Source organism: Emys orbicularis, chromosome 1 (genome assembly GCF_028017835.1).
Source record: "Emys orbicularis isolate rEmyOrb1 chromosome 1, rEmyOrb1.hap1, whole genome shotgun sequence".
NCBI lineage: Eukaryota > Metazoa > Chordata > Testudines > Emydidae > Emys > Emys orbicularis.
In genome coordinates, this window is record NC_088683.1 from 360,316,990 (window position 1) to 360,343,560 (window position 26,571).

General features: G+C 46.8%; 1 protein-coding gene across 1 annotated transcript in view; it reads right to left on the minus strand.

Annotated features, from left to right (window-relative positions):
• Window positions 1–824: 824 nt before the first annotated feature.
• Window positions 825–26,571, minus strand: part of SLCO2B1 (solute carrier organic anion transporter family member 2B1) — an 83,419-nt gene continuing 57,672 nt past the window's right edge. Inside the window, exons 11-14 of the mRNA XM_065418952.1 lie at window positions 11,064–11,233; window positions 7,327–7,391; window positions 2,607–2,727; window positions 825–999 (exon numbers count right to left, since the gene is read on the minus strand). Of these exons, the coding sequence (XP_065275024.1) occupies window positions 825–999; window positions 2,607–2,727; window positions 7,327–7,391; window positions 11,064–11,233 (531 nt within the window). The remainder of the gene's footprint in view (window positions 1,000–2,606; window positions 2,728–7,326; window positions 7,392–11,063; window positions 11,234–26,571) is intronic.

The window sequence follows — 26,571 nt, forward strand, 5'->3', positions numbered from 1 at the left end:
TCGCCTGCCATATTTACTATTCTTTCTACACATCGGGATGGTTTGTTCCTGCAACCACAATAAGGATTCTTTAAATCTGTTCTTATGTTCTTTACCACATCCCTGGAATGTGGCCTTCTGGACCCCTTAGGCTTAAAGGGCCGGTACACCCCATTACAGTCCAACCTTGCTACCCTCTCCCTCCCAGTACCACTTCTTCTCCCTCCCAACTAGCTGGTCACCCCGTGCACATGCAGCCTCTCTTTCAACCAACACAAGAGCTTCAGTATATCAGCCAGCCCTTACAACCATACATCTAGCACAGCATCACTCCTAGTCATGTCAGTGCGAATAGGACCAGGTTTTCAGAGGTCCCGAGGCCATCTAATAATGTAACAAGAAGAGAAGAAGGTACCCTAGTGCTATGATAATTGGTGTTTATGGCCAAGTACAGAATACATAGAGACATTTGTGTACTGTACAAAAACCTTTATAAAAACAATTCAGCTGTAGGTATTAGTACTTAGAGTGCTGGCATCATCCAGATTGCCAGCTGAATGAATGCTTAGGAAGATATAAATCTATAAGGCTGCAATGTCCAAAGGGATTAATCCAATCAAACAAGCTCACGAGGCACCACTCAAGCATGGGTAGATGTAAACTAGCAGATAAAAAAAGAAGACGAAAGAACAAAAGCTGTAGCTGCCAAAGATAAAGACAGGAAATAAATAAGCTTATCTCCTGTTCAGTCTCATCCCAAGCATCCATCCTTCACAGTAACAGTAAAATGCAATCCGTGTGCTTCCCTGGGCAGCAGATATGGAATGTGATTCACGTTCTCTGAGTCAGACTTTGGAGTCTAGGTTTTTGCTTGACTTTTCTGCCAGCTTCTCTTTCTCTGGGATTGTCTTTGGCTCTGCGGCATTCCTGGTTTCCCTCTCTTGTCGTCTGAGAATGATGAACACAGCCACGAAGCACAGAAAAGCTCCCACTTCAAAGAAAAACTGGAGCCCAAGGAATCTAAGGTACAGAAACACAAAAGGACAAGGTAATAAGGTAAGGTGCAAAGTTTCAGGGTACAGCATCTATCAACCACCAAGCCTCAGGACATGCATCAAATGAGCGTGGAGTTTATGTCAAGAGCTTTTTCAGTCAGTCAATGAATAGGGAAGGCGAGTATCACCTATCAATGGGTAGGAAATCTGCATGTGTCAGGGGCAAAAGAAAATGTCGGCTGAATACTGACCTCAGTAATAGCTTTCCTGGTGCAAAGGTTTGGAAAATAAAATGGAATATGCCTCTGCACCCAGGCTGAATAGCACTTGCTCATGCCAATAGCAAATCCTACTCAATGTAAGCAACCAGTTAGAGGTGTCTTCCAACCTCCTAATGATTCTGTAGCCCTTCCTCAGCTGAGCAGTGCCAGTGCAGTCCCTGGTAGAGAGGTCTGGGATGACTTCCCTGAATCTGGTGGTGTCATTCCATCTCTGGACACTGTTATATTATCCCTGACAGAGAGGAGGGATCTCCAGGGGCTCATACACATTCTGTGGAGGAACTTGTTTTTTGCCAGAGGATTGCACCATGTGTGAGGTAATTTCAATAAACTGTCCTGTGGAGAATACCCCGGAACCCCATGAAAACCCTTTGCCCCACTTTAAGCGGAGCACGGTGCTTCACACTTACAGCATTTTTCAGGTAGTAAATACAAAGTTTTGCAACAAGTACAGCTGATTAGAAGTCTGTCTGCTGGGCAGTGCTGCCTTCTGGCATTTGGAGAAAGTGTCTTTATTTAAATGGAGAAACAAATCACCAGATGGCCCAGCCCTTTACCCCATATCTCTGCCAGTACATGTACCTCACTGTACCCGGGGTTATGGCAGGAAAAGTGGGGATGTTTCTGTGAGAGCTCTTTAATAAGATATTAACTGCACATTACTGCAGCAGAGTAGGAAGTCTGGCTAGCAAATCTCATGATGCCACTTTCCAGTCTATCCATCCATCCATCCGTCCCATGTTCATCACCTTGTTTTCCGAGCAGATTCCTTAATTTTCTTTTAAAGACGCCACCAGTGTACGATAAGAAATGTGGCCTGGTCTACACTTAAAAGCTACAAAAACAATGAGGAGTCCGGTGGCACCGTAAAGACTAACTGATTTATTTGGGCATAAGCTTTCGTGGGTAAAAAACCCCACTTCTTCAGATGCATGGAGTGAAAATTACAGATACAGGCATAAATATATATTGGTACATGAAGAAAAGGGAGTTACCTTACAAGTGGAGAACCAACGCAGAAGGCCAATTTAGTCAGAGTGGATGTGGTCCACCCCCAATAATTGATGAGGAGGTGTCAGGTTGACATAGCAACGGTGCTCAGGGGTGTGTGAAAAATGCATACGCCTGAGCACCATAGCTACACCGACCGAAATCCCCAGTGTAGACACGGGGAGATCAATGGAAGAATGCTTCCGTTGCCTAGTTACCACTGCTTGGGGAGGCGGAGTTACTACTGTGGTGGAAAAAACCCTTCCGTTGCTGTAGTGTGTGTCTACGCTTCAGGGTTACAGTGGCAGAGCTATGGGGCCGTAGGACAAGCGGTATCTGATGGAGCCTCACAGGGCCGTACCTTTGTCTGAAGAGATCGTTGTCGTAGTATCTGCAAGCTGCATTCTTCTTGCACTTCTTTTCCCACAGGATGCAGGTTGTGTCGATGGCACTGCCATAAAGCACCGGTCCTGGCATCCAGGCTGGAAAACAAGTACAGGGCACTTGGTTTGTCAAATGAGAAGCAGTTCTTTCTGTTAGGGCAGACCCCATCATACCATTTTTCAAAACCACATTCAACTGATTTCAGAATGGCGGGTGGCCTGGCTGGTGTCTTCCTGGCATAGGCGACACATGGGGGGCATGCGGGTCAAGTGCCATCCCCGCCCCGATTTCTGCTTGGCCTGCCTGGGAGCAGGGAAGGAGAGGGGCTCTGTTCTTCTCCTGATGCGCTTGCCCCCTGGCATGCTCAGCCCCTGTCCCTGGCAGCTGGGCCCGGGTGGGGAGTGGAAGGGGTGAATGGAGCTGCTTCTCATGCCGGCTGAGGGTGGCCACTCCAGGTTGCTGCTCTGTGCAGCACAGCGGCTGCCTGCGAGAACCCTGCTGGAGAGGCGGTGGTGGCCTGCCCCCTCTGCTCCCTGCCCAGGCTCCACTGCTGGGGACAGGGGCCGAGCGAGCCGGAGCTCTCCCCTCCCCCACCACGGCATGTTTCTGGCTCGCTTGGCCCCTGACCCTAGCAATTGGGCCCAGGTGGGGAGCAGAGGGGGGCGGGCCACTGCTGTCGCCTCCCTAGCCGGGATCTCTCTCAGGCAGCTGCTGCGCTGCACAGAGGCAGCGACCTGGAGCAGCCACCATGAGCTGGTGTGAGAAGTGGCTCTGTCCTGCCCCCTCCATTTCCTGCCCAGGCCTGGCTGCCAGGGAGAGTGGGTGAGTGAGCTGGAATGTGCCAGGGGGAGGCGCAGTGGAAGAAGGACAGAGCCCCGACCCCCTCACCCCGGCAGATCACTCTGGTGAAGTGAGGAGAACATGGCAGTCCTGGGCTGGACGCAAGGCGGGTGGTCACTGGAGATGGTGCCAGGAGCAGGTTCCTGGCCTCTGCTCAGCTGTAGGTAGGGGCATTGCCTGTGCTTCCCCTGCTGAGGTGTCCACGAGCTCCAGGGAGACCCTGGTGCTGTGAGTCTCCCTGGGCCCCCAGCCAGGCCCAGAGGCATGTGGTCCCCACTACTGTGGCCCTAGCCTCCCAGGAGCTGTTGGGATTGTCTGCCTTGACCCAGGGAGGTGGGGCTGGAAGTTCCTCCCAGAGGCAACATATGGGGCGGTCACGTCCCCGCCCCCTTTACATTGTGTCCCCCCAGTATCAGGAGGCACAAGTTGTCTATGGGCCAGACACTAGAAAATGCCTTAACCAGTTAGCAGAAACATCCTCCAACGCCTGGAGTGGCTGTTCAGGTACTTTCTTCCTAAAAGTTACTATAGTTGAGAATGGAATGAGACATCAAGGCCCCAGACCTGCAGTTCTACCAGGCTAGACTTAATTCCATCTGGTCTGTCCTTGCAGAACAGCCATGGTTTGCAACATAGCTAAAACCATGATGTTATAGGCAGCTACAGGCTTGTTAAATACCACTTTAAGGAACAATCCTGCATTGGCTGGGGTTGGACCAAATGTGATGGGTTTTTTATCTGTTGTTTTTCTATAAGGGACATTCACACAATCCAGGTATTATTGCAATTGCAGGCTCACTTCTTCCTCTCCATTCTGTATTGTGTGAAAATGTGCATTGTTAGGACTTCTGGGACACATAGCAGTGTTTGCCAGGTGAAAATTAATTTCTGCATAAGAAAAACAATTATTTGAATTGAACGCTATTTTGAGCCATTCTGACATGTACCTCATGAGATGGTCGAGTTCAGGATCCTGACAAAAGGAAGAAAAGAGAGCAGCAGAATACGGACCTTGGACTTCAGAAAAGCAGACTTTGACTCCCTCAGAGAACTGATGGGCAGGATCCCCTGGAAGGCTAATATGAGGGGGAAAGGAGTCCAGGAGAGCTGGCTGTATTTTAAAGAAGCCTTATTGAGGGCTCAGGAGCAAACCATCCCGATGTGCAGAAAGAATAGCAAATATGGCAAGCGACCAGCTTGGCTTAACAGAGAAATCTTCGGTGAGCTTAAACACAAAAAGGAATCTTACAAGAAGTGGAAACTTGGACAGATGACTAGGGAGGAATATAAAAATATAGCTCGAGCATGCAGGGGTGTAATCAGGAAGGCCAAAGCACAATTGGAGTTACAGCTAGCAAGTGATGTGAAGGGTAAAAAGAAGGGTTTCTACAGGTATGTTAGCAACAAGAAAAAGGTCAGGGAAAGTGTGGGACCCTTACTGAATGGCGGAGGCAACCTAGTGACAGATGATGTGGACAAAGCTGAAGTACTCAATGCTTATTTTGCTTTGGTCTTCACAGACACGGTCATCTCCCAGACTGCTGCACTGGGCAGCACAATATGGGGAGGAGGTGAGCAGTTCTCAGTGGTGAAAGAACAGGTTAAGGACTATTTAGAAAAGCTGGACATGCACAAGTCCGTGGGGCCGGATGCACTGCATCCAAGGATGCTGAGGGAGTTGACGGATGTGATTGCAGAGCCATTGGCCATTATCTTTGAAAACTTGTGGCAATTGGGGGAGGTCCTGGACGATTGGAAAAAGGCAAATATAGTGCCCATCTTTAAAAAAGGGAAGAAGGAGAATCCAGGGAACTACAGACTGGTCAGCCTAACCCCAGTCCCCGGAAAAATCATGGAGCAGGTCCTCAAGAAAACCATTTGGAAGCACTTGGAGGAGAGGAAAGTGATCAGGAACAGTCAACATGGATTCACCAAAGGCAAGTCACACCTGACCAACCTGATTGCCTTCTATGGTGAGATAACTGGCTTTGTGGATATGGGGAAAGTGGTGGACATGATCCACCTTGACTTTAGCAAAGCTTTTGATACAGTCTCCCACAATATTCTTGCCAGCAAGTTAAAGAAGTATGGGCTGGATGAATGGACTGTAAGGTGGATAGAAAGCTGGCTAGATCATTGGGCTCAATGGGTAGTGATCAACAGCTCGATGTCTAGTTGGCAGCTGGTATCAAGTGGAGTGCCCCAGGGGTCAGTCCTTGGGCTGGTTTTGTTCAACATCTTCATTAATGATCTGGATGATGGGATGGATGTTCAGCAAGTTCGCAGATAACACTAAGCTGGGGGAAGAGGTAGATATGCTGGAGGGTAGGGATAGGATACAGAGGGACCTAGACAAAGTAGAGGATTGGGCCAAAAGAAATCTGATGAGGTTCAACAAGGACAAGTACAGAGTCCTGCACTTAGGGCGGAAGAATCCTATGCACTGCTACAGACTGGGGACCAACTGGCTAAGCAGCAGTTCTGCAGAAAAGGACCTGGGGATTACAGTGGACGAGAAGCTGGATATGAGTCAACAGTGTGCCCTTGTTTCCCTAACTGCATATTGGACTGTATTAATAGGAGCATTGCCAGTAAATCGAGGGAAGTGATTATTCCCCTCTATTCGGCACTGGTGAGGCCACATCTGGAGTATTGCATCCAGTTTTGGGCCCCCCACTACAGAAAGGATGTGGAAAAATTGTAGCCTTCAACTACCTGAAGGGGGGTTCCAAAGAGGATGGAGCTAGACTGTTCTCAGTGGTGGCAGATGACAGAACAAGGAGCAACGGTCTCAAGTTGCAGTGGGGGAGGTCTAGGTTGGGTATTAGATAAAACTATGGGCTGGTCCACACTAACCCCCCAGTTCGAACTAAGATACGCAACTTCAGCTATGTGAATAACGTAGCTGAAGTTGAAGTATCTTAGTTCGAACTACAAGGTACTTACCGCGGGTCCACACGCAGCAGGCAGGCTCCCCTGTCGACTCCGTGTACTCCTCTCGCGGAGCAGGAGTACCGGTGTCGACGGCGAGCACTTCCGGGATCGATTTATCGCATCTAGACAAGACGCGATAAATCGATCCCAGAAGATAGATTGCTTACCGCCGAACCCGGAGGTAAGTATAGACGTACCCTATTTCACTAGGAGGGTGGTGAAGCACTGGAATGGGTGGAATCTTCATCATTAGAGGTTTTTAAGGCCTGGTTTGACAAAGCCCTGACTGGGATGATTTAGTTGGGGTTGGTCCTGCTTTGAGCAGGGGGTTGGACTAGATGACCTCCTGAGGTCTCTTCCAACCCTCATCTTCTATGATTCTATGATTCAAAGAAAGACACAAATAAGAATAATTTTCCCCTAGACACTGTCATTTCTTGAGAAAGATCCCAAAGTGCTTTAGAGAAGCTATGTATAAAGGTCTCTTCCCCATCCCATGCTGGGATGAAATGGGGCAGTCTGTGCCAGGAATGCACAACAGTAGTGTTACTAGGAAGGTAAGGGAAGAACAATGGAAATTACAAGGGGAATTTCAGATGCAATTCACAGATTGAAATTTGGCCAGGACACCAGGGCCCAACATACCATCTCTTGAAGAAAGTGCTGTGGGATCTTTAATGACTACAGATGATCAGGACTTTGGTTTTACTGCTTATCTAAAAGGCACTTCAACCAGCAACACAGCACCCCATAGCTAGGAATAATGGTTCAGCAACAAGTGAGAAAAAGTGTGACACCTACTGAATCAACAATACCCTTCTTTTGTAGCACCTGACTTTCTCTGTTGATGTCCCATCTGATCCATGTGAATTCAAAATATCTTATGACTTTTCAATGCTACATAACAACAAATTTTAATTTACCTAAAATTCTCAGCAGCAGGAACTGTATCCCAATAGCAAATGACTTATCTTCAGGCTGAACGCTCCTGAAAAGCAAAAACAAAAGAAGAATTAGTACATCCCCCTACACCAGTGGTTCTCAAACTATTGTACTGGTGACCCCTTTCACATAGCAAGCCTCTGAGTGTGACCCCCCCTTATAAATTAAAAACACTTGTTTATATATTTAACACCATTATAAAAGCTGGAGGCAAAGCGGGGTTTGGGGTGGAGGCTGATAGCTCGCGACCCCCCATGTAATAACCTCACAACCCCCTGAGAGGTCCCGACCTCCAGTTTGAGAACCCCTGCCCTACACAGAAATAGGAACAAATATGGCCCTTTGTTACATCCATGCAAACTTTGTATGTGTGTAACTGAGGGCAGACTTTGCTCCATCAGATGTATCACAGCCATGATGTTTTGGTTAGCTCTCATAATCTCTCAATTTTTTAATAATATTACAATATGTTCTTTACAAAATTTCACTGCTCTTTACTGTAACATGTTTTCAAAACATTTTATTTCCTAGTATTCATTTGTTTAACATACTCTGTATTAGCAGAGGACAAGGCTAGGATTTTGGGCATCTCCTGATATCAGGTGGCCAAATATTTCGATGTTCATTTTGGCACCTAGCACGTATTTGGGTGCTCAAAGGTAACAACACTTAACAATAAATAATCCCATTTCCAGCGAGTTGGTTCACAGTCAAGCTGGAAGGGCATATCAAGTGGGGTACCACATGGATCAGTTCTGGGTCTGGTTCTGTTCAATAACTTCATCAATGATTTAGATAGTGGCATAGAGAGTACACTTATAAAGTTTGTGGATGATACCAAGTTGGGAGGGGTTGCAAGTGGTTTGGAGGATAGGATTAAAATTCAAAATAATCTGGACAAACTGGAGAAATGGTCTGAAGTAAATAGGATGAAATTCAATACGGACAAATGCAAAGTACTCCACTTAGGAAGGAAAAATCAGTTGCACACATACAGAAAGTGAAATAACTGCCTAGAAAGTAGTACTGTGGAAAGGGATCTGGGGGTTAGAGTGGATCACAAGATAAATATGAGTTAACAGTGTAACACTGTTGCAAAAAAAGCAAACGTGATTCTGGGATGTATTAACAGGTCTGTTGTGAGCAAGACACGAGAAGTCATTCTTCCGCTCTACTCTGCGCTGATTAGGCCTCAACTGGAGTATTGTGTCCAGTTCGTGACCCCACATTTTAGGAAAGATGTGGACAAATTGAGGAATGTCCAGAGGAAAGCAACAAAAATGATTAAATGTCTAGAAAACATGACCTATGAGGAAAGGTTGAAATAACTGGATTTGTTTAGTCTGGACAAGAGATGACTGAGAGGAGACATGATAACAGTTTTCAAGTACATAAAAGATTGTTACAAGAAGGAAGGTGAAACACTGTTCTCCTTAACCTCTGAGGATAGGACAAGAAGCAATGGGCTTACATTGCAGCAAAGGTGGTTTAGGTTGGACGTAAGGAAAAGCTTCCTAACTGTCAGGGTGGTTAGGCACTGGAATAAATTGCCTATGGGGGTTGTGGAATCTCCATCATTGGAGGGTTTTAAGAACAGGTTAGACAAACACCTGTCAGGGATGGTCTAGATAATTAGTCCTGCCTTGAGTGCAGCGGACTGGACTAATGTCCTATTGAGGTCCCTTCCAGTCCAACACTTCAGTGAGTCTAATAACATTCTTCCACTGTGCAAACTGAACTGAGGCTGAGTCACAGCAAGGTCATGGGGGAGATTTCATTGGTAAAAAAAATTCAGCCAAAGCCAGTGAGCAGCAGCTGGCTCTTGCTGGGGAGTAAAAATGGTACATATGATACATTGCATTTCTATAGAACCTCTGATGATGAAGCTGTGAGGAAGGAAAGTAGCTTCTTACTTCATTGTTGCTTCATTTTACAAATGGGAAAACTTGGGCAAAGAGAAATTAACTGACATGGCCAGGGTCATACAGGTAGACTGTGGTAGGGCTGGGAATACAACTAAGGCCCAGATGCCCAGTCCTGTATTTAAAGTACAAGACTGTCCTTCCACTCCAACAATAAGGGCCCAATGCAGCTCCCACTAAGTCAACGAAAAGACTCTCATTGAATTCATTGAGAGCTGGAGCTGGCCCTAAGTGAATTCCAACAACAAGCAGTTTCTGAGGAGAATAATTCCCTCCCCTGCAGGGATCAGTGGGTGAAATTCTGTGGCCAATATTATGCAGGGAATCAGACCAGATTATCATAATGGTCCCTTCTGGGCCTAAAATCCTCAGAACCTTTGAGGAATGAGACTATAAGCTGAAATGATGGAGGCGTCCATTTGTTTTTTATTGTAAATCTATAGGGGAGTGAGGTACAGACCTCTGGCTCCGAGCAAGTTGCCAATGTAGCCCCTGGTGTCACAAAGTCTGAAAAGCCCAACTTCCATGGGCTATGACAGACAGAGTAACCGTTTCATTGAACCAGCCAAGAATGTCCCAATCCCTGGGAGGTTAATGGTGTTGAAATATTGACAGCTGCTCAGCACTGAAAAGTGCCCCCACAGTACACGTCACGGTGGCTAATGTTGTTGACTTGTTCTTTAACTCTGCAAGGGATTTAGCTGCTTCGGTTAAAGAGATGGGAAGAGCCTGTGGAGTCAAAGAGTACCTGAAACCTGCTGTGAGAAGTGCTCTGCCTGAACTCCTAACACAAAGCACAGCCTGTCGTAAGGGTCTGCGTGAGGCAAACATCAGTCCCAATGATTTCTCCTGCTCTATGTAAAGCAGCTCTTCGTTTCTAGCACTATTTGACGCTCAGACACATGACAGAGCTTCCCATACCTGCTAGCAAACTGAGCTAGTAGGCCAAGTGCCGAAGGTGGAACTACATGGCATGCTTACCTGCCCTTCTGTCTTGGTGATTTGCTATAGTGTAAAGATGGAGACACTTTAAGAAAGACAGGAAGAAACAAGGAGAAAGACAGAAGCAGATTTAGATAAGGATAGCTACAGATGATGGATGGCAAGACATAGACCGGGATGGCACAGCAATAACTCCAGTGAAGTCAGTGGGTCTGATCCTCCACTGCCTTCACTAACACCTGGGCACAGTGCATGTGGGAAATGCTGTCATGCTGATCTGGTAGCACTTTACACCCACTTTTACCCTTAATTTGCACTAGGGTAAATCAGGTGCAAGGCAGCGTGCAGTGAGCCCCAGTGCGGTTACACTGCTGTAAATTCAATTGGGGATCAGAATCAGGCCCATATGCAAATCAGGCCCATCTTTGTTGTTACCTTATCACCCACCCTGTCCCTGTTTGTCTGCTTATCCACCTGCAGTGTCTTGTCATAACCCGAGACTGTGAGCCCTCTGGGCTCCATTTCCTCACTTGTACAGGGCCTAGCACGCTGGGTCATGACCCCTGACTGGGACCTCTAGGCATGGCCACACTATAAATAACAACATATATGGTTAAATATGGATAAATATAATAGAGATGTGCCAAGATGGGAGCTCTGAATTTAACCCTCATGCCTGCCACTCCCTGAACGTTTGTGGTTTGGATAAAATAGCTCTCAGATCTGAGCCACCGATGGTTTTGGGTTTTCAAAACTCAGCCTCCTCATCCCAGCTCCAGAGTATTCTCCAGAGGAGGGGAGATGCCGGATAGAGCTCGTGGTCCGAGAGTGGTGACAAATCCCGCCTACATTACCTCAGGATGAGCATGAAGGATGGTGTGTGCGACGTGCTTGCCAGGATTCCAGCCAGGCAGGAAAGTACAACAAAGGGTAAGAGGAGGTGGAAGCAATTTGTGCCACAGGTCCCAGGGGAGGCGGATCCTTCAGTCCCGTTTGCAGAGATGCACCTGCAGTGTGTATAATTCTGAAAAGAGAGCAAAGAAGATGCTGAGATGGGGGAAGCCATTGGAAATACAAGGCACTGCAGCCAGCTGTAAGTGGAGGCACAGATGTAGATAAGAACCTAGGATTTGCCCGGCTAAATCACACCATGGGTCAGTTAGTCCCATATTCAGCCTCCAGCAGTTAACTAGCATCTGAGGCTTCTGATGAAGGCAAAGAATTCATTACTATTATAGCTGACCAGTGGCAGACTGCGGTAAGGAAGGGAACATGCCACAGGTGCTGACTTTGTCATTTCCCAGGAGGTGCTTGACCCCCACTCTGCCCCAGGCCCTGCCCCCGCTCCACCCCTTCCCCCAAATCCACCCCCACTCCGCCTCTTCCCGCCCTGCCCCTTCCTGTCTTGCTCTGCTCCCTTCCCTGAGCATGCCCCGCCCTCACTCCACCCCCTGTTCCCCCAGCGCCTCCTGAACAGCTGATCATGGAGGGCGGGAGGCGCTGGAAGGGGAGGAACTGATCGGTGGGGCCACCAGTGGGTGCTGAGCACCCACTATTTTTTTCCCGTGGATGCTCCAGTCCTGGAGCACCCACGGAGTTGGTGCCTATGGAACACGCTCTTCCTGACCCCGGCTTCTGTCCTGAAGGACTCCACGAGGGTGACTCGGGGCATTCTTGGATAGCTGTGATCACCATCAGACTTTAGAGCAGTGGGTGGCCAAGACTTTGCCGTTGCTCCTGGGTGTGGCACTCATCATCCCCTGGACATCTGCCTCAGTTCAGCCTCTCCTCACTTTTAGAAGCCATCTAGTAATATTCCTTTTCCAGAGACATTTCTATTATCAGTCATGCCAGCCCCTGTGTAGGGCTCCTCCCCACCCATTCTTGTAGTGATTCCTCAGGTTTTGTGCTTTCAGTCCTTTGTTTCAGGTCTATTGTGTATTTGAGATGTTTATGCACCTTGACACCTGAAACAAACTCTGATTCTTGGGATAGTTTCATCTCTTATGAGAGGTCTCAACAACAGCTTGTTAAAAAATCAAATCAAATGTGTCCATTTGCCTGAATTAAATCTTCCTGCAGAAACAGCTGTGGGAGAAAATCTGGGGCAGAACACTGAGGGAGGATTGCATGGAGAATTTCCCTTAGATTGCTCCATTGAGGAAGGGGCAAGTTTTGCTTCCCCCTCCTCAATGGGATGATCAATGGTTAAGCTGCCAGAACCAACTGAATCTTTGGTATCCACAGGAGACCAGTCTCTCCTCAGTGATAGATGCTGGTTTCCCACTTCCCCTCCCATTCTCTGACATCACAGCTCCATAAGAAATGTTCTATTATTTACAATCTGGGCCAAATCCTGCAGTCCATACTGATGCAAAACTCTGAGAACATGGACCAATTAAAGAATAGATGTGTGCCCATCTTACAGGTTCTTTTTAATTACATAGCTAGTAAAATACCTACAAGTAGGCAATAAAATTATCTATCCAATCTGCTACATGAAACACACAAAACAGAGAGTGGCTCAGATGAAAAGGCTGTGGTTAAATATTTAATCATTGTAAGTGAGGTAATTGCATCCTATCTTTCACTTTCAAAAGCATGTGCAAGATCCTAGCTCATTGCTAATGACAGTTACTGTCTCCAGCATGCAGTGTTATGGACAACATTTCAAGTTCAACGTGTTTCCACTACACCACAGATGGATCTCCAGGTGGTTGGTTAAGCGTTCAGTTATAAAAACCTATATAGAACGGAATAGTTAATTATGTCCTATAAAAGTTGGAACCTTATTGGTGAAGAGGTGGAAATCAATACTGGAAGCTACTTTCAACAGCCCAATACATTCTTGAATGAGAACATTACTCTGTCCAGAAAGGAGGTTTTCTCTCATTCTGAGTGGAATAGAAACTGAAGAGAAATGAGAGTTTTGCTAGTGACTGCAATGGTAACAAGACTGGCCGATAGGTTTCTGAATCCTGAAGAATTTGCTCTCAGAGCTTGAGAAAAGAACCAGTGTCTTTAGCAGCATGCTGTAACGAGTCAGGGAGCACTAAAGTGATATGGATGGCTTGGTGTTAATGATACCCCTGTGTTGCCAGTGTAACCTTTGACTTCTATCTAATCTGGTTAACCTATGTCTCTGATCTATTTTATGGCCTCACTTTAGTTTTGTGCTTTACAAAACTATATGAATCTGTCTGAAAGGTCTATACAAAGCCCCATCCAGGGGCCAACAGGCATGTCTAGAACTTCTCTTTTTATCCTGAGTGGGGTGAGCTCTTTGTTTGTTTGTTTTTGGGGTGGGGGGTGGAGGGTTCTTCCAATGAAGGGGCGCAATCCTTCGAGGTTAAACACCCTCAACTCCTTGGGAGGCCAGTGAAGCTGTGAAGTTGATGGCCCTCAGAACCTTAAGGAATCAGGTCACAAATGAATTTAAGTTGGTAGATCCCAGCACAGTTTGCAAATGAACTTCTTTACACATAAGAATAAGATATCCATTCTGATTTTATTAAATCTGTCAACTGCCTTAGATACCATTGACCATGAGGTGTTCCTAGCATATCTGCAATTCCTGGCTTGGAATGGTTTAGTTCGCTTTTTTCAGAGAGGGCCCAGCAGGCAATGATGGGTGACTGTCAATCAGAATGGAGGGATCTCTTATCCCAGGGCTGGAGGGGAGTTTTACTAATAGGGCCTGGGGGTTGGCGATTCATTTACTTTGGATGGAATGCAAAATCTTTTGTTATACAGCATAATGGCATGAATTTGTTCATATTAATTTCCATCTCTGTTCCCAGAGCATGGATGTGGGCCCCTCTTGGTTAGAGTATCATCTTGTGTCTATGCCAAAAGAATTAAAGATAAATACATCACAAAAGCACTAGATGCAGCACTGCTGTCAGTCTGTGCTTAGGCCTGGGGTGTGAACAAGACTCCCGCTGTCAGGGTTGGAGTGGGTAACTTTGAGAGACTTGTCTGCCTGCTCCCACTGTGCCTGGTTCTAGCCATGGCCATTAATCACTTGCTTTCACTAAGCCCAAACTCAATGAAATATTAAATTAGAAAGCTCTGCTTGGGCGGGGGAGAATGCAAAGCCTCACCTTTGAGAGAGGGACAAAAATAACCAACATATTACTAGTGAAGAGAACAGATTGTGGGCATGGGATATAGATTTTTCCAGTTTCTCTATTTTTAGTCACTACTGACTTGTTGTTACAAGGAGCTCGTTCTTTAAAACAGACCTTTAAACAAACAGAGAGTGAAGGTAGAGCTTGCGAAAGGGACTGGATTTACAGCCTGTGGCTGACGTGTGTGTCCACAAAACAGGTACAGCACAGACAGAAGCTGTGCAGACTCCCCTCACAGCACCATCCATATATCAATTACTTCAGCTAAAGGAACAACTCCATCAGATGTTAGTATGTAGCGAGCTGTGATCTTGACTGGGGACAGCCTTTAGAAGAAGTCTTGACTGGAGACTGTAAATCACTGTGTGACAGGGCCTATCTCTGTGGTGCCCCTTGTGGCCCAATGGGATACTACTAACCTTGTTGTGGGGGCTCCGATGGTCAGCTGTCACCTCTCGAGGGTCCAGGGCTGTGATGCTTTAGCCTTCCAGCTAAGGCACACTTGAGTCCCACCCTTCTGGGGTACTGAAGTCCAAAAATAAAGGAATGCTATGGACTCAAAACCAGGGTTGTCTGAGACGTCTTCAGCAGGACCCCACCTTTCTACTCAGGGCTTGTCTTCATGCAGCCAGTCCGTTTAGCCAGTCTTCCTGGGCCCAGTCCTCCCATGCATTAGGAGGCTCATCTTGGCAGTAAGCTGTCACAGACACTTGGCTGAAAGCAGGCTTCCCTCACCAAGGGAGAAGCAGAGCTCTGCTTCCCTTCCTGGTCATCCCCAAACTTAGCTGGTTTCCTCCTTTTACCTCTCCTCTCCACTCCTGACATCTGCTACAAGTGTAGCAGGGTGGGGCCAGCTGGATCCACAGGCCCTCATTAACCTCCTGGAGCCTTGCCGGTGTGAGGCCTGGATGCCCCATCCCACATGGTATCTCTAAGTCAAGCTTGTCCTGAGTGCCTTAGGTCCACAGGAGATCAAGTCCCAGTCACAAGTGAGTGGCAGGCTGATAGTTGCAAAGGGTTACCATTAGAGGAAGTTTTGCTCACATGCACTAAACCAGCATTTGACCAATCACCGTGCTACTGGCCGCAAAGGGCGGTTACAGAGCGAGCTTCCAGAACTCTCGCCCTGATCTGCCTCATAGTCTGTAGAATTAATGATGTTTGTAAAGTGATTTTATAAGGGGAGATTTTGGCAAACCAGTAAAGTGCCTGAAACCACTATGGCTTATTGCTAAAAGCAGCCAAGCCAGCAGGCTTAGCTTAACCAAGGAAGGAGGGGAGGGGGTTTTGGGTGCCACAGAAAGGGCAGCTTGACCCTGCATCCTTCATGGTAAGAATTGTGTTGAAGTTGCTGATACATGCATTTTAGAAGAGCAGGATGTGCCTGGTTAATCAATAATCAGAAGAAAACTTCTTCCTTGACTAATGTATAAAATAAGGGGGGGAAAGTTCGGAGGTGGTGGGACTCTTCAGGACTGGTCTCTCCCTCTGGATGCATCTTGTGTTCCCCACTGGCAGACGGGCTGCCGCTGTGTCACTCGAGAGCCACACTCAGCTTCGGTAATTATCGAGGGTTGGGGGTGTTTTACTAACCTGTTGCGGACGTGTGTAAGTGCTTGATTCATAGATTCTAGGACTGGAAGGGACCTCGAGAGGTCATCGAGTCCAGTCCCCTGCCCTCATGGCAGGACCAAATACTGTCTAGACCATCCCTGATAGACATTTATCTAACCTACTCTTAAATATCTCCAGAGATGGAGATTCCACAACCTCCCTAGGCAATTTATTCCCGTGTTTAACCACCCTGACAGTTAGGAACTTTTTCCTAATCTCCAACCTAAACCTCCCTTGCTGCAGTTTAAACCCATTGCTTCTTGTTCTATCCTTAGAGGCTAAGATGAACAAGTTTTCTCCCTCCTCCTTATGACACCCTTTTAGATACCTGAAAACTTCTATCATGTCCCCTCTCAGTCTTCTCTTTTCCAAACTAAAGAAACCCAATTCTTTCAGCCTTCCCTCATAGGTCATGTTCTCTAGACCTTTAATCATTCTTGTTACTCTTCTCTGGACCCTCTCCAATTTCTCCACATCTTTCTTGAAATGCAGCGCCCAGAACTGGACACAATACTCCAGTTGAGGCCTAACTAGCGCAGAGTAGAGTGGAAGAATGACTTCTCGTGTCTTGCTCACAACACACCTGTTAATGCATCCCAGAATCATGTTTGCTTTTTTTGCAACAGCATCACACTGTTGACTCATATTTAGCTTGTGGTCCACTAGAACCCCTAGATCTCTTTCTGCCGTACTCCTTCCTAGACAGTTTCTTCCCATTCTGTATGTGTGAGACTAAGTAAAGTGTATCTTTAAGTGAAAGCACTCTTGTGTTGTGCTGTTTGTGCCAGCCATCTATCGGTCAGACAGCCATGTCTCCCCTGATTTATTTCCTGACATCACCTTGCATAGAGTAAAAGTTACTAAGAGCTATGGGTTGAAAGAACCCCAGGTAACAATTTGGGTCCCATGTAGAAGGAAGGCCCTATATAAATGCAGGATCATCCTTGTTATTGTACAGAGCAGGGCTCATAATGATTGATGCACCAGGTTTTAACAGAGCATTCAACTAAAAATGGGACTAGCTCCACTGTGGCCTAGTGAGATTTTTAGCTGCTGCTTCCTGATGCCGACAGCGTAGCTGTGAAACCAAATGTACATGGTGCCCATAAGTCAGAGCCAAGGTGGACTGCACATTCGCTCCTCTCTCTGCCCATATGGGGAGGATGTTGAACAAGAGGCGACATGTTTGCTACATCCACTGCTATGGAAGCATGTTTAATAAAGCTGTTGGTACTCATTGCAGCTTGTTAAAGACATTTCACATGCGCCAGAGAGAAACGTGACAAACCTACTGTGACCCTCAGAGCACTCCAATGCCAGAAGACAAAGGGCTCCTTGGTATCTAGCAGTGAGTCTCAGCTGGCCTGACCAGCTCAGTGTACCCCAACTCACCATTGTCATAATCTGCATCTAAAAGGTGTCATGCAAGCAAAAACCTCCGAGAGCGCAACTGCCGAAGCAAAAAAAAAACCCCAAACCACCCGGAATGCCGCCCCTGGAATTGTGCCGCCCCAAGCACGTGCTTGGTTTGCTGGTGCCTAGAGCCGGTCCTTCATGCAAGGTACAAACTGGTAACACACTGCTGATTAACACTACTGAGTTATATATGTACGGGTGCTATATAGAAAATTATATCTATGGGCTGGAAATATGTCCTTAAAATGTGTTTGGCAGTTAGTGCTTAAGTCATCCTGCCCTAGACAAAGGAACCTGCCTGCTTGAATGTGTCTCCAGTGTAAACTGAGCAAAGAGACAATGGAAGAACATTTACATAAAAGGTAAACAAAGCTCACAACCTAGGGAGTGGGGGAGATAGCCAGGTAACTCTCACAGCGGGGGAGAGGAGACTGCAAAAATTAACATGGCGTCAACTCTCTGGTAGACGCAGCAAGCTGAGCCCTTGAAAACAAAGATAAACTTTGAAGATCTGAGCAGAGAGAGAAAGCCATTTGGCATCCTTCACCTGAAGAGACAAAGAAGCCAAGTGCTTTGAGCTCTGTGTTAGATCCTGGCTAAGACCTGGCCAGCCATGCTGGGGAGAAAACTACTTTGAACAAATGACTCTAGGTTGTTCAGTTAGGTTTTAGTCTCAGCAGCCTATTTTTTTATGGTTTGTTTGTAACCATTTCTATCTCGATTCCTTCCACTTGGTATCACCTAAATGTCTGTTCTCTGTTAATAAACGTAATCCTGTTTTATGACAAAACCATCTCAGGGCTATGTTTCAAACTGAGGAGTAAAATCATTGGCCAAACTCACAGGCTCATGCTGTGAACTCTCGTAAAAGGAGCAGCAAACTTCATAAGGTTTTGTGAGTGCTACAGTGAGAGGGGCTGAGCACTGCAAAGGAGACGGTTCTGGGGAGACTCGGGCCTGGAGGGGCTGTTGATGTCACCCTGTATGGAGTAACCAGGCTGGTGGAAGCCAGGGTGAAGTCAACGTGCTTGGAGCAGGCTCTGAGCCAAAGCTGCACAGCACAGAAGCATTCACTGTTAAAGGGCGGGTGGTGACACAACCCCTATTGGTCTGAGTGAACGCCCAAAGTGTCACACCCATACCGGCAAAAGGGCAACAAACAACGTGTGCACGTCACCCTCTGCACTTTGCTGACATGGACCACGAGCACAAGAGGTGTTTCCATCTGGGCCAACTGCTTTTGTTTAAAAAAAAAAAAGCAAATGTTCTGAGGCAGGCTGTAGATCAGTGTTAAAATGCTTCAGATTATATTTATCGATTGTAGATTGTCACTAACAAGAAAGACTTGCACCTCTGGCATTTTGGTTGTGTGCTGTTTATCTTGTCTAGTTAGATTGTAAGTTCTTTGGGGCACCACTGTCTTTCCACTTGTGTTAACTTAGCACAACAGGCAATCTTACTATGTCAATAAATAGCCAGCTACGGAAGTGCTCCTCTAACTCAAGTGGAAGTGGCCTCCCCAAGTGTGTGTGTGATTTATCGGGTAAATGTATTTGTGGTCTGTAGCACATGAATGTGTGATGTCAGCACCAGGTTTGAAATGTCTTGGTTGGCTCCCTGGGGCCATATGTATTAATCTGAGCCCTGCAGTCTTTTCAGGTTGAGTCCAACAGACAGTTGAGTGTGTGGTTTTCTTTTAGAAGATAACACTCTGCCCTTCTACAAACAGTAATTACCGTAGTTAAGGTTAATTAAAGCCACTCTGAGTGAGGTATTACTGTGTCTGTTTTATAAGGAAGCTGGGTCATAAAGAGTTTAGATGACTTGCCCAAAGTCACGGCAGAGTCAGGAATACAACCCTAAGACACCTGTCTCTCATGCACATGCTCCAAACAAGACCATGCTCCTTTCCTTTCATTCGGCTGTGACTTCATGGCAGTGGATGACCACGGATTCATTTCAAAGCCTCTAACTACTAGAGGGCAACACAGCCACAGATATCTGACCAGGTCTGAATCCATCCAACAGAGAGTAGTTGTGAAATATGTACGCTACCCAATTTGTACACGTAGGTGTTTTAACACAGCACAGAGCCGCCTTTGGGGGCCTTTTCAGATGACATAAACCCTGGTTTAGAAAATCCAGCTACCATAACTTGTGTTTAACAGTCATGACTCGAAAAAAAATTGCACCAAACCTCTGAAACCAGCTCTGCGGGTTGTGGGAGTCAGTAGCAGCCAGGCTCCTGTTCTGGCGGGCAGCCAACCACAATTTCTTTCATCGCTGGATGTCAAATAATATTACTCAGTGGTAATATCTGGCAATTGAGTTCTCAGATGAGAAAGTAGGTCACATCAAACCGTGCATGTTGCGTATTCTTTTTTTGCTAGCTGGGACTTGCTGGTATTTAAAGTTTTGTTGCTTTTTCTCTCAGAGAAGGAAACACCTATCAGGTTCAGATTGTTTATATAGTGTGTGAGTGAGGTGGCACAGTGGGAGTTGGCACACTAACCTCTCAGCTTTGGGGACATGCATTAAGTTACATGTGGACTGTATTGGGACATCTCTCATACAGGTCCTTATTGGCACTAGCATACACCACCGAAGCACCACTCAAGGGGTTAGAGCCCCATCTTCCCTCCCATCCCCATACATCATGTAGAAGGGCCAGAATGACATAAGGTGCCCTAAAAGTCCCACATTGAGCTGGAGGAGAATTCCTTCAGTGAAGGACTGACTGCAGAAGACAGCCATAAGGCTACCTTCTGAGGACCCCCTCACAAGCCCTGGTGTAGGGGGCATGCTGGGAGTGGGGCTGGGGGCAGGAGATGGATGTTTGAACAGGGAGATTCCAGGCAGTGCTGCATCCCATAGGGCAGCTCCAGGAGGCTACTCTAACTTTGACTGGCCCCCAGGGCTGCCAAAGTGCTGCTGATGGCCTCCAAAGGCCCTGGAGCAGCTCACAATTGGGAGAGTGCAAAGATGGCTTAACGCCACTCTAACGCCCCCAGTCCCTTGGGCAGAGAATTCTGTGCTGTGCCTCAGAGTCCTGAATGGAGGTGTTTCCATTCACCCCACACCAGCTCCAGCACAGGGAGTCCTTTAGATACCAAGCAGTATCAGTGCTACCATTATCATCACCCGTTCCCAGGCACACACCACACTGGTTTCTTCAGACTACCTCTGGTCTCTGTAACTCTGTTAATAGTTCACCCAACCGTTACTGGGCATGGTTATATACTTATGTTCTAAATAGTCAACAATTCACCATCCATAGGTGATGATGGGAAGGTCGGGCTCATCATTCCTTAGAGAGGTGCAGTCTGTGCGAACTGTGGGACCCAACATACAGTGCTCCACTATGGCCTGGTGGAAGGTCACTCATTTCAAGATGGACACTGCATGATGGGGCCTGTACTTCCTGCAGCCCGCACCCCTGTGTGAAAACTGAGAATGTAATCTGCTCCATGTGAGGAGAATGGGTTGTGGTCCTCAGGCTCTTGGCAATAGGTCAGTGCAGCCTTCACTTTGGGCAAAGTTTGAGTAGCCCTGATGCAAATTGAGTTTATGTTTCCATACACATGTAGCAAAACATATGCTTGCAGCCTGTGAAAGCTTTTATCTAACAGTAGGAAAAAAAGCAGAATGAAGGAAATACAGTCCCCAGAAGAGAGTACTGTGTACGTGGCTCCTCTGAACCAGGTGGCAGCAACTCCAAGAACAAAATGGCTGCCGGCCCTGCACACAGGAGTTCTTAGAAATGTAATGGTGCAGGAGACTGGAAATAAAAGGCATCACAGTGCCATAGCCACTTACACTGCAGGGCTGGCAATGGAAACAGTAACAAAAACATAATTACACCCAGGAAAGTTTGTGCTTGGGGAATACCATAAAATGTAATAACCGTGTTTATTTTTCCTGCCGCAATTTAGCCATTTCTCTGAGCAGAGAATTTGGAACCAATAACTAGGCTATACTGCTGGCATGTGGGAAGAGTGAAGTTCAGCTTTATCTGAGCTTTTATCTAGATGACTTTATGTCTTGGGTGGCTGCAGTGCAACAAACTCTGTTATCTAGGTTAACGAGCAGCAAGAACATGGTTTCCTCGTGCTGTGACAGATGGGAGTTAGTTTTAATTTTCAGGAAATAGGAGATACTGGCAGGGACCAGGGTGAATCCAAACCAAAAAGAGATTGAAGTTGTTCTGTGGAAAGCTGGGCAAGTAATTCTTTAGTAGGCACGTAAGGGGCATAGTTCAGTCTTAGTAGCCATGGCATTGTCTGCACTCATCTCCTTGTCATGGTTACTTATAATGCCCAATTTACTGTGTGTTGGTCTAGTGCTGGGCACTAGACCAACACTCAGTAAGAGACAGTCCATGCCCTTAGGTGCTTAAGATCTCCCAAGCTAAACTGGGTCAAGATATGTCCATGGTTGGATGGAGGCCTCACTCGCCCCTCCCCCCACAAGTGCTGCAGGAAGTGCTATTGCTGGTTTTACTAGACGGTGTTTGCTCATGTGTTTGTAAGCACCCAGTACAATGGGGCCCTGATTGTGTTTGGGGCATCTGGATTCTACTGTAATACAAATGCAGACGCTCCCCGGGTTACGCAAGACCCGACTTACGCAAATCCGCACTTACGGAAAAAGTTCCGTAAGTTAGAAATAGGAGGTTTGTTTGATTTTTGCGTAACGGTTGGGTATATGTTCCAACTTACGCAAAATTCGAGTTAGGCAAGGTGTTCCGGAACGCGATTGCATACATCGGGGGGGGGTCTGTAATACAGGGGTAAAAGTATCTGAAGGCTTTCTGGGGTGGAGGAAGCTACGGGCAGGATACAGTGTTCCTGCAAGGAACAAACCTAAAAACAACCGTATTCAGGAGTGTGCTTTGGCAGAAAGATTATTTGTTGAAAGGAACACCTTCAAAAAGGGTGTAAATTCAGTTCCTGTCCTGTGTGTATGTGTGTATACACTGTGGTAGGAGGAGGGGGAATGCTATTTCTTTAATATGGACTCATAATGTTTCACATTATTTATGTATTTGGTTTGGTTTATAATGATTATGATAGTTTATTTGTATTACGGTCGCATCCAGAAGTCCCAGCTTAGATCAGTGCCTCATTGTGCTAGGCACTGTACACAGACATAGTAAAAGACAGTCCCTGTCCTTGAGAGACTGTAATCTAATTAACAAGACAAACAAAAGACAGAAGGAGAAACAAAAGCACAGCAAAATGAAATGACTTATCCACAGTCAGAACAGATTAGTGATAGAGCCAAGAACAGAACCCATTTCTTCTGGCTCCCAGTCCAGTGCCCCATCTACTAACCTTTGCTGCCTCACAAGTGTCTAGCTTGACAATAGGCATCAAAGAGGATAAAAATTGCAACCAAAATATGGCAATTTCTACTGTATGTTCGCAGTTATGGAGGTGGGTAAGTTGCTGGTCTGGTGAAGTCCCCTCAAAATGCCAATCTAAGGATTAAACAATGCCCTGCACAGATTTTCTGAATGTTGGTTCGTAACCATTCTTCTGCCATTGCCACACCACTGTGGTTACTTGTGAGCTACCTTGGGGGAGATGTTCTAATCCCATTAGCATCTCGCTGTAGCTATTGTGAGGCCACCATGTTCAGTGCTAGTAAGAACAGAGTGAACGTTAGACTAAGTCTTTCTATTAAGATACTGCAGAGCAGTGCCACAGGGTCCTCTCTCAGCTATCTGGTGTGCCACGGTGCTTAGCCAGTTTCCATCATCCCATGGTCACAGGGCCGGTGCAACCATTTAGGTGACTTAGGCGGTCGCCTAGGGCACTAGGATTTTGGGGGCGCCATTTTCTTCGGCAGCGACTGCGGCGGCCGGATCTTCGTCCGCCCCGGTTGTCGCCGGCATTTATGCGGAGGGAGCTGGGGGGCAGTGGAGCGCGGGGAGGGCTGTCTGCAGCAAGGGGGAGGGGGCGGCACGCAGGGGAACTCCCTGCCCCAGCTCAACCCTGCCCCGCCTCCTCCCCGAGCACGCCGTGGCTGCTTCACTTCTCCCGCCTCCCAGGTTTGCGGCGCCTAAGCTGATTGGCGCCGCAAGCCTGGGAGACGGGAGAAGTGAAGCAACCACGGCGTGCTCGGGGAGGAGGCGGGGCACGGGTGAGCTGGGGCGGGGGGGGGTGCCTCAGGGTAGGGGGTGGGGAGCTGCCACAAGGGGGGGGCCTCAGGGCGGAGGGGGGGGAGCAACCGTGCGGGGGTGCCTCAGGGCGGGGGCTCGGGGATGGGGGGGGGCGTAAGGTGGAAGTTTTGCCTAGGGCGCGAAACATCCTTCCACCAGCCCTGCATGGTCATAAACACACCCAGGCTCTTTTCCTTTCACCATGTGTTCCTTTTATACCACAGTTCTTTTGCAAACAGAACACAACACAGGCATATTGCAGCAGGGGCTTGCCAGACAGCTTTTCTCCTCCATACAGTTCACCTTCTGAGCTCCTCCCCCTGCTTCCTCTTCCTCCCAATTACTGCCACTTGTATCAGTAGTCTAGTAATGATCACCCAGGTGCTCATCCCCCAATAGAAAAGTGATTAACTGCTTCCAGCTAAGCCTGCAGCCTTTTCTGTGCTGCAGCAACATCAGTGATCAGGGTGCTGCTGCTAGCACTCTGACAGAGGCAATAATAATGTTAAATGTTGTCACCGTATGTACTCGAGTAATAGATATATTTAGAGTTAGTTTCCGGTTAAGGAATTATATTGTGATGGCAGGAGACCCCAGATGGCACTGTTACATATAGTTTACAAGCTCTTTTTTTTAAGAGTTTGAATGCTGTTCAGTCCTTGAAGAAATGCTGCACTGTGGTTACTTTGGTAATGTAGTTTCTTTTGGGTGAAGCTATTGCAAAAAGCAGAAGAATTTTCACTCTGTCTTAACCACTTGCGGAAGAGTTGCTCCCTGGGGGCTGGAAATCGATGTTTTGGCTGAGATTTCTGAAAGAGGGATTTGCTTATGTGTTGGTTGTGACCAGACCTGTTCAAGAACTGGTATACACAGTGTAAATAAAACAAGTTACACTAAGAAAATACCCAGAGTCAATGACACTGATTTCTCCTCTAATGGGAAACTGACCGGTAAGACCCCAACCTCTACTATGGCTCTGCAGAAGGGCGACAGTATTGTTGGTGGAGTTTTCCACTGGATGTTAAGTGCCATGGATTACAATTATCTGGGTTAGCTTGGGCTAGAGAAAGGAGGAAATTACTGTGAGCAGATTGTGTGAGAAAATTTTAGATTTTGTAATTTTCTGGTCAGTGCAGTACACTCCAGTCAATAAGCCACCGATTTCAGGCTTTGAACAGTGAATAGGGTAATCCTGACCATCAAAGAACTAATGGGTAAGAATTAGGTGTTGCAGCTGCCAAAGGTCACTGAGAGAAAGCATGTTTAACTATTATATTTTCTGTGGGTTTGCATCAGCGCGAACCATGATGTAATATGTCTAATTTCTCCACTTAAACACTAGATTGTTACCACCAACACAATGGGGTCCCAATCCACGAATGGAACTCCTAGGTGCTACCATTATGCAAATAAATAGTAATAATCATATAATCATAGGACTGGAAGGGACCTCGAGAGGTCATCTAGTCCAGTCCCCTGCACTCATGGCAGGACTAAGTATTATCTAGACCAGTGATTCTCAAACTAGGGCCACTGCTTGCTCAGGGAAAGCCCCTGGAGGGCTGGGCCGGTTTGTTTACCTGCCGCGTCTGCAGGTTCGGCCGATCGCGAGTCCCACTGGCCGTGGTTCGCCGCTCCAGGCCAATGGGGGATGCAGGAAGGGCGGCCAGCACATCCCTCGGCCCGCGCTGCTTCCCGCAGCCCCCATTGGCCTGGGGCGGCGAACCGCAGCCAGTGGGAGCCGCGATTGGCCAAACCTGCGAACGCGGCAGATAAACAAACCAGCCCGGCCTGCCAGGGGCTTTCCCTGAACAAGCGGCGGCCCTAGTTTGAGAACCACTGATCTAGACCATCCCTGACATGTGTTTGTCTAACCTGCTCTTAAAAATCTCCAATGATGAAGATTCCACAATCTCCCTAAGCAATTTATTCCAGTGCTTAACTACCCTGACCATTAGGAAGTTTTTCCTAATGTCCAACCTATACTGCCCTTGCTGCAATTTAAGCCCATTGCTTCTTGTCCTATCCTCAGAGGTTAGGAAGAACAATTCTTCTCCCTCCTCCTTGTAACAACCTTTTATGTACTTGAAACTGTTATCATGTCCCCTCTCAGTCTTCTGTTTTCCAGTCTAAACAAACCCAATTTTTTCAGTCTTCCCTCATATGTCATGTTTTCTAGACCGTTAATCATTTTTCTTGCTCTTCTCTGGACTTTCTCCAATTTCTCCAGATCTTTCCTGAAATGTGGCACCCAGAACTGGAGTAAAGCAGAAGAATTACTTCTCGTGTCTTGCTTACAACACTCCTGCTAATACACCCCAGAATGATGTTTGCTTTTTTTGCAACAGTGTTATACTGTTGACTCATATTTATCTTGTGGTCCACTGTGACCTCTATATCTCTTTCCATAGTACTCCTTCCTAGACAGGCATTTCCCATTTTGTATGTGTGCAACTAATTGTTCCTTCCTAAGGGGAGTACTTTGCATTTGTCCTTATTGAATTTCATCCTATTTATTTCAGACCATTTCTCCAGTTTGTCCAGATCATTTTGAATTATAATCCTATCCTCCAAAGCACTCACAATCCCTCCCAGCTTGGTATCGTCCGCAAACTTTATAAGTGTTCTCTATATGCCATTATCTAAATCATCGATGAAGATATTGAATAGAACCAAACCCAGAACTGATCCCTGTGGGACCCCACTCTTTATGCCCTTCCAGCATGATTGTGAACCACTGACAACTACTGTCTGGGAATGGTTTTCGAACCAGTTATGCAGCCACCTTATAGTAGCTCCATCTAGGTTGCATTTCCCTAGTTTGTTTATGAGAAGGTCATGTGAGACAGTATCAAAAGCTTTACTAAAGTCAGGATATACCATGTCTACTGTTTTCCCCCTATCCACAAGGCTTGTTACCCTGTCAAAGAAAGCTATCAGGTTGGTTTTACATGATTTGTTCTTGACAAATCCATGCTGACTATTACTTATCACCTTATTATCTTCTAGATGTTTGCAAATTAATAGATTAATTATTTG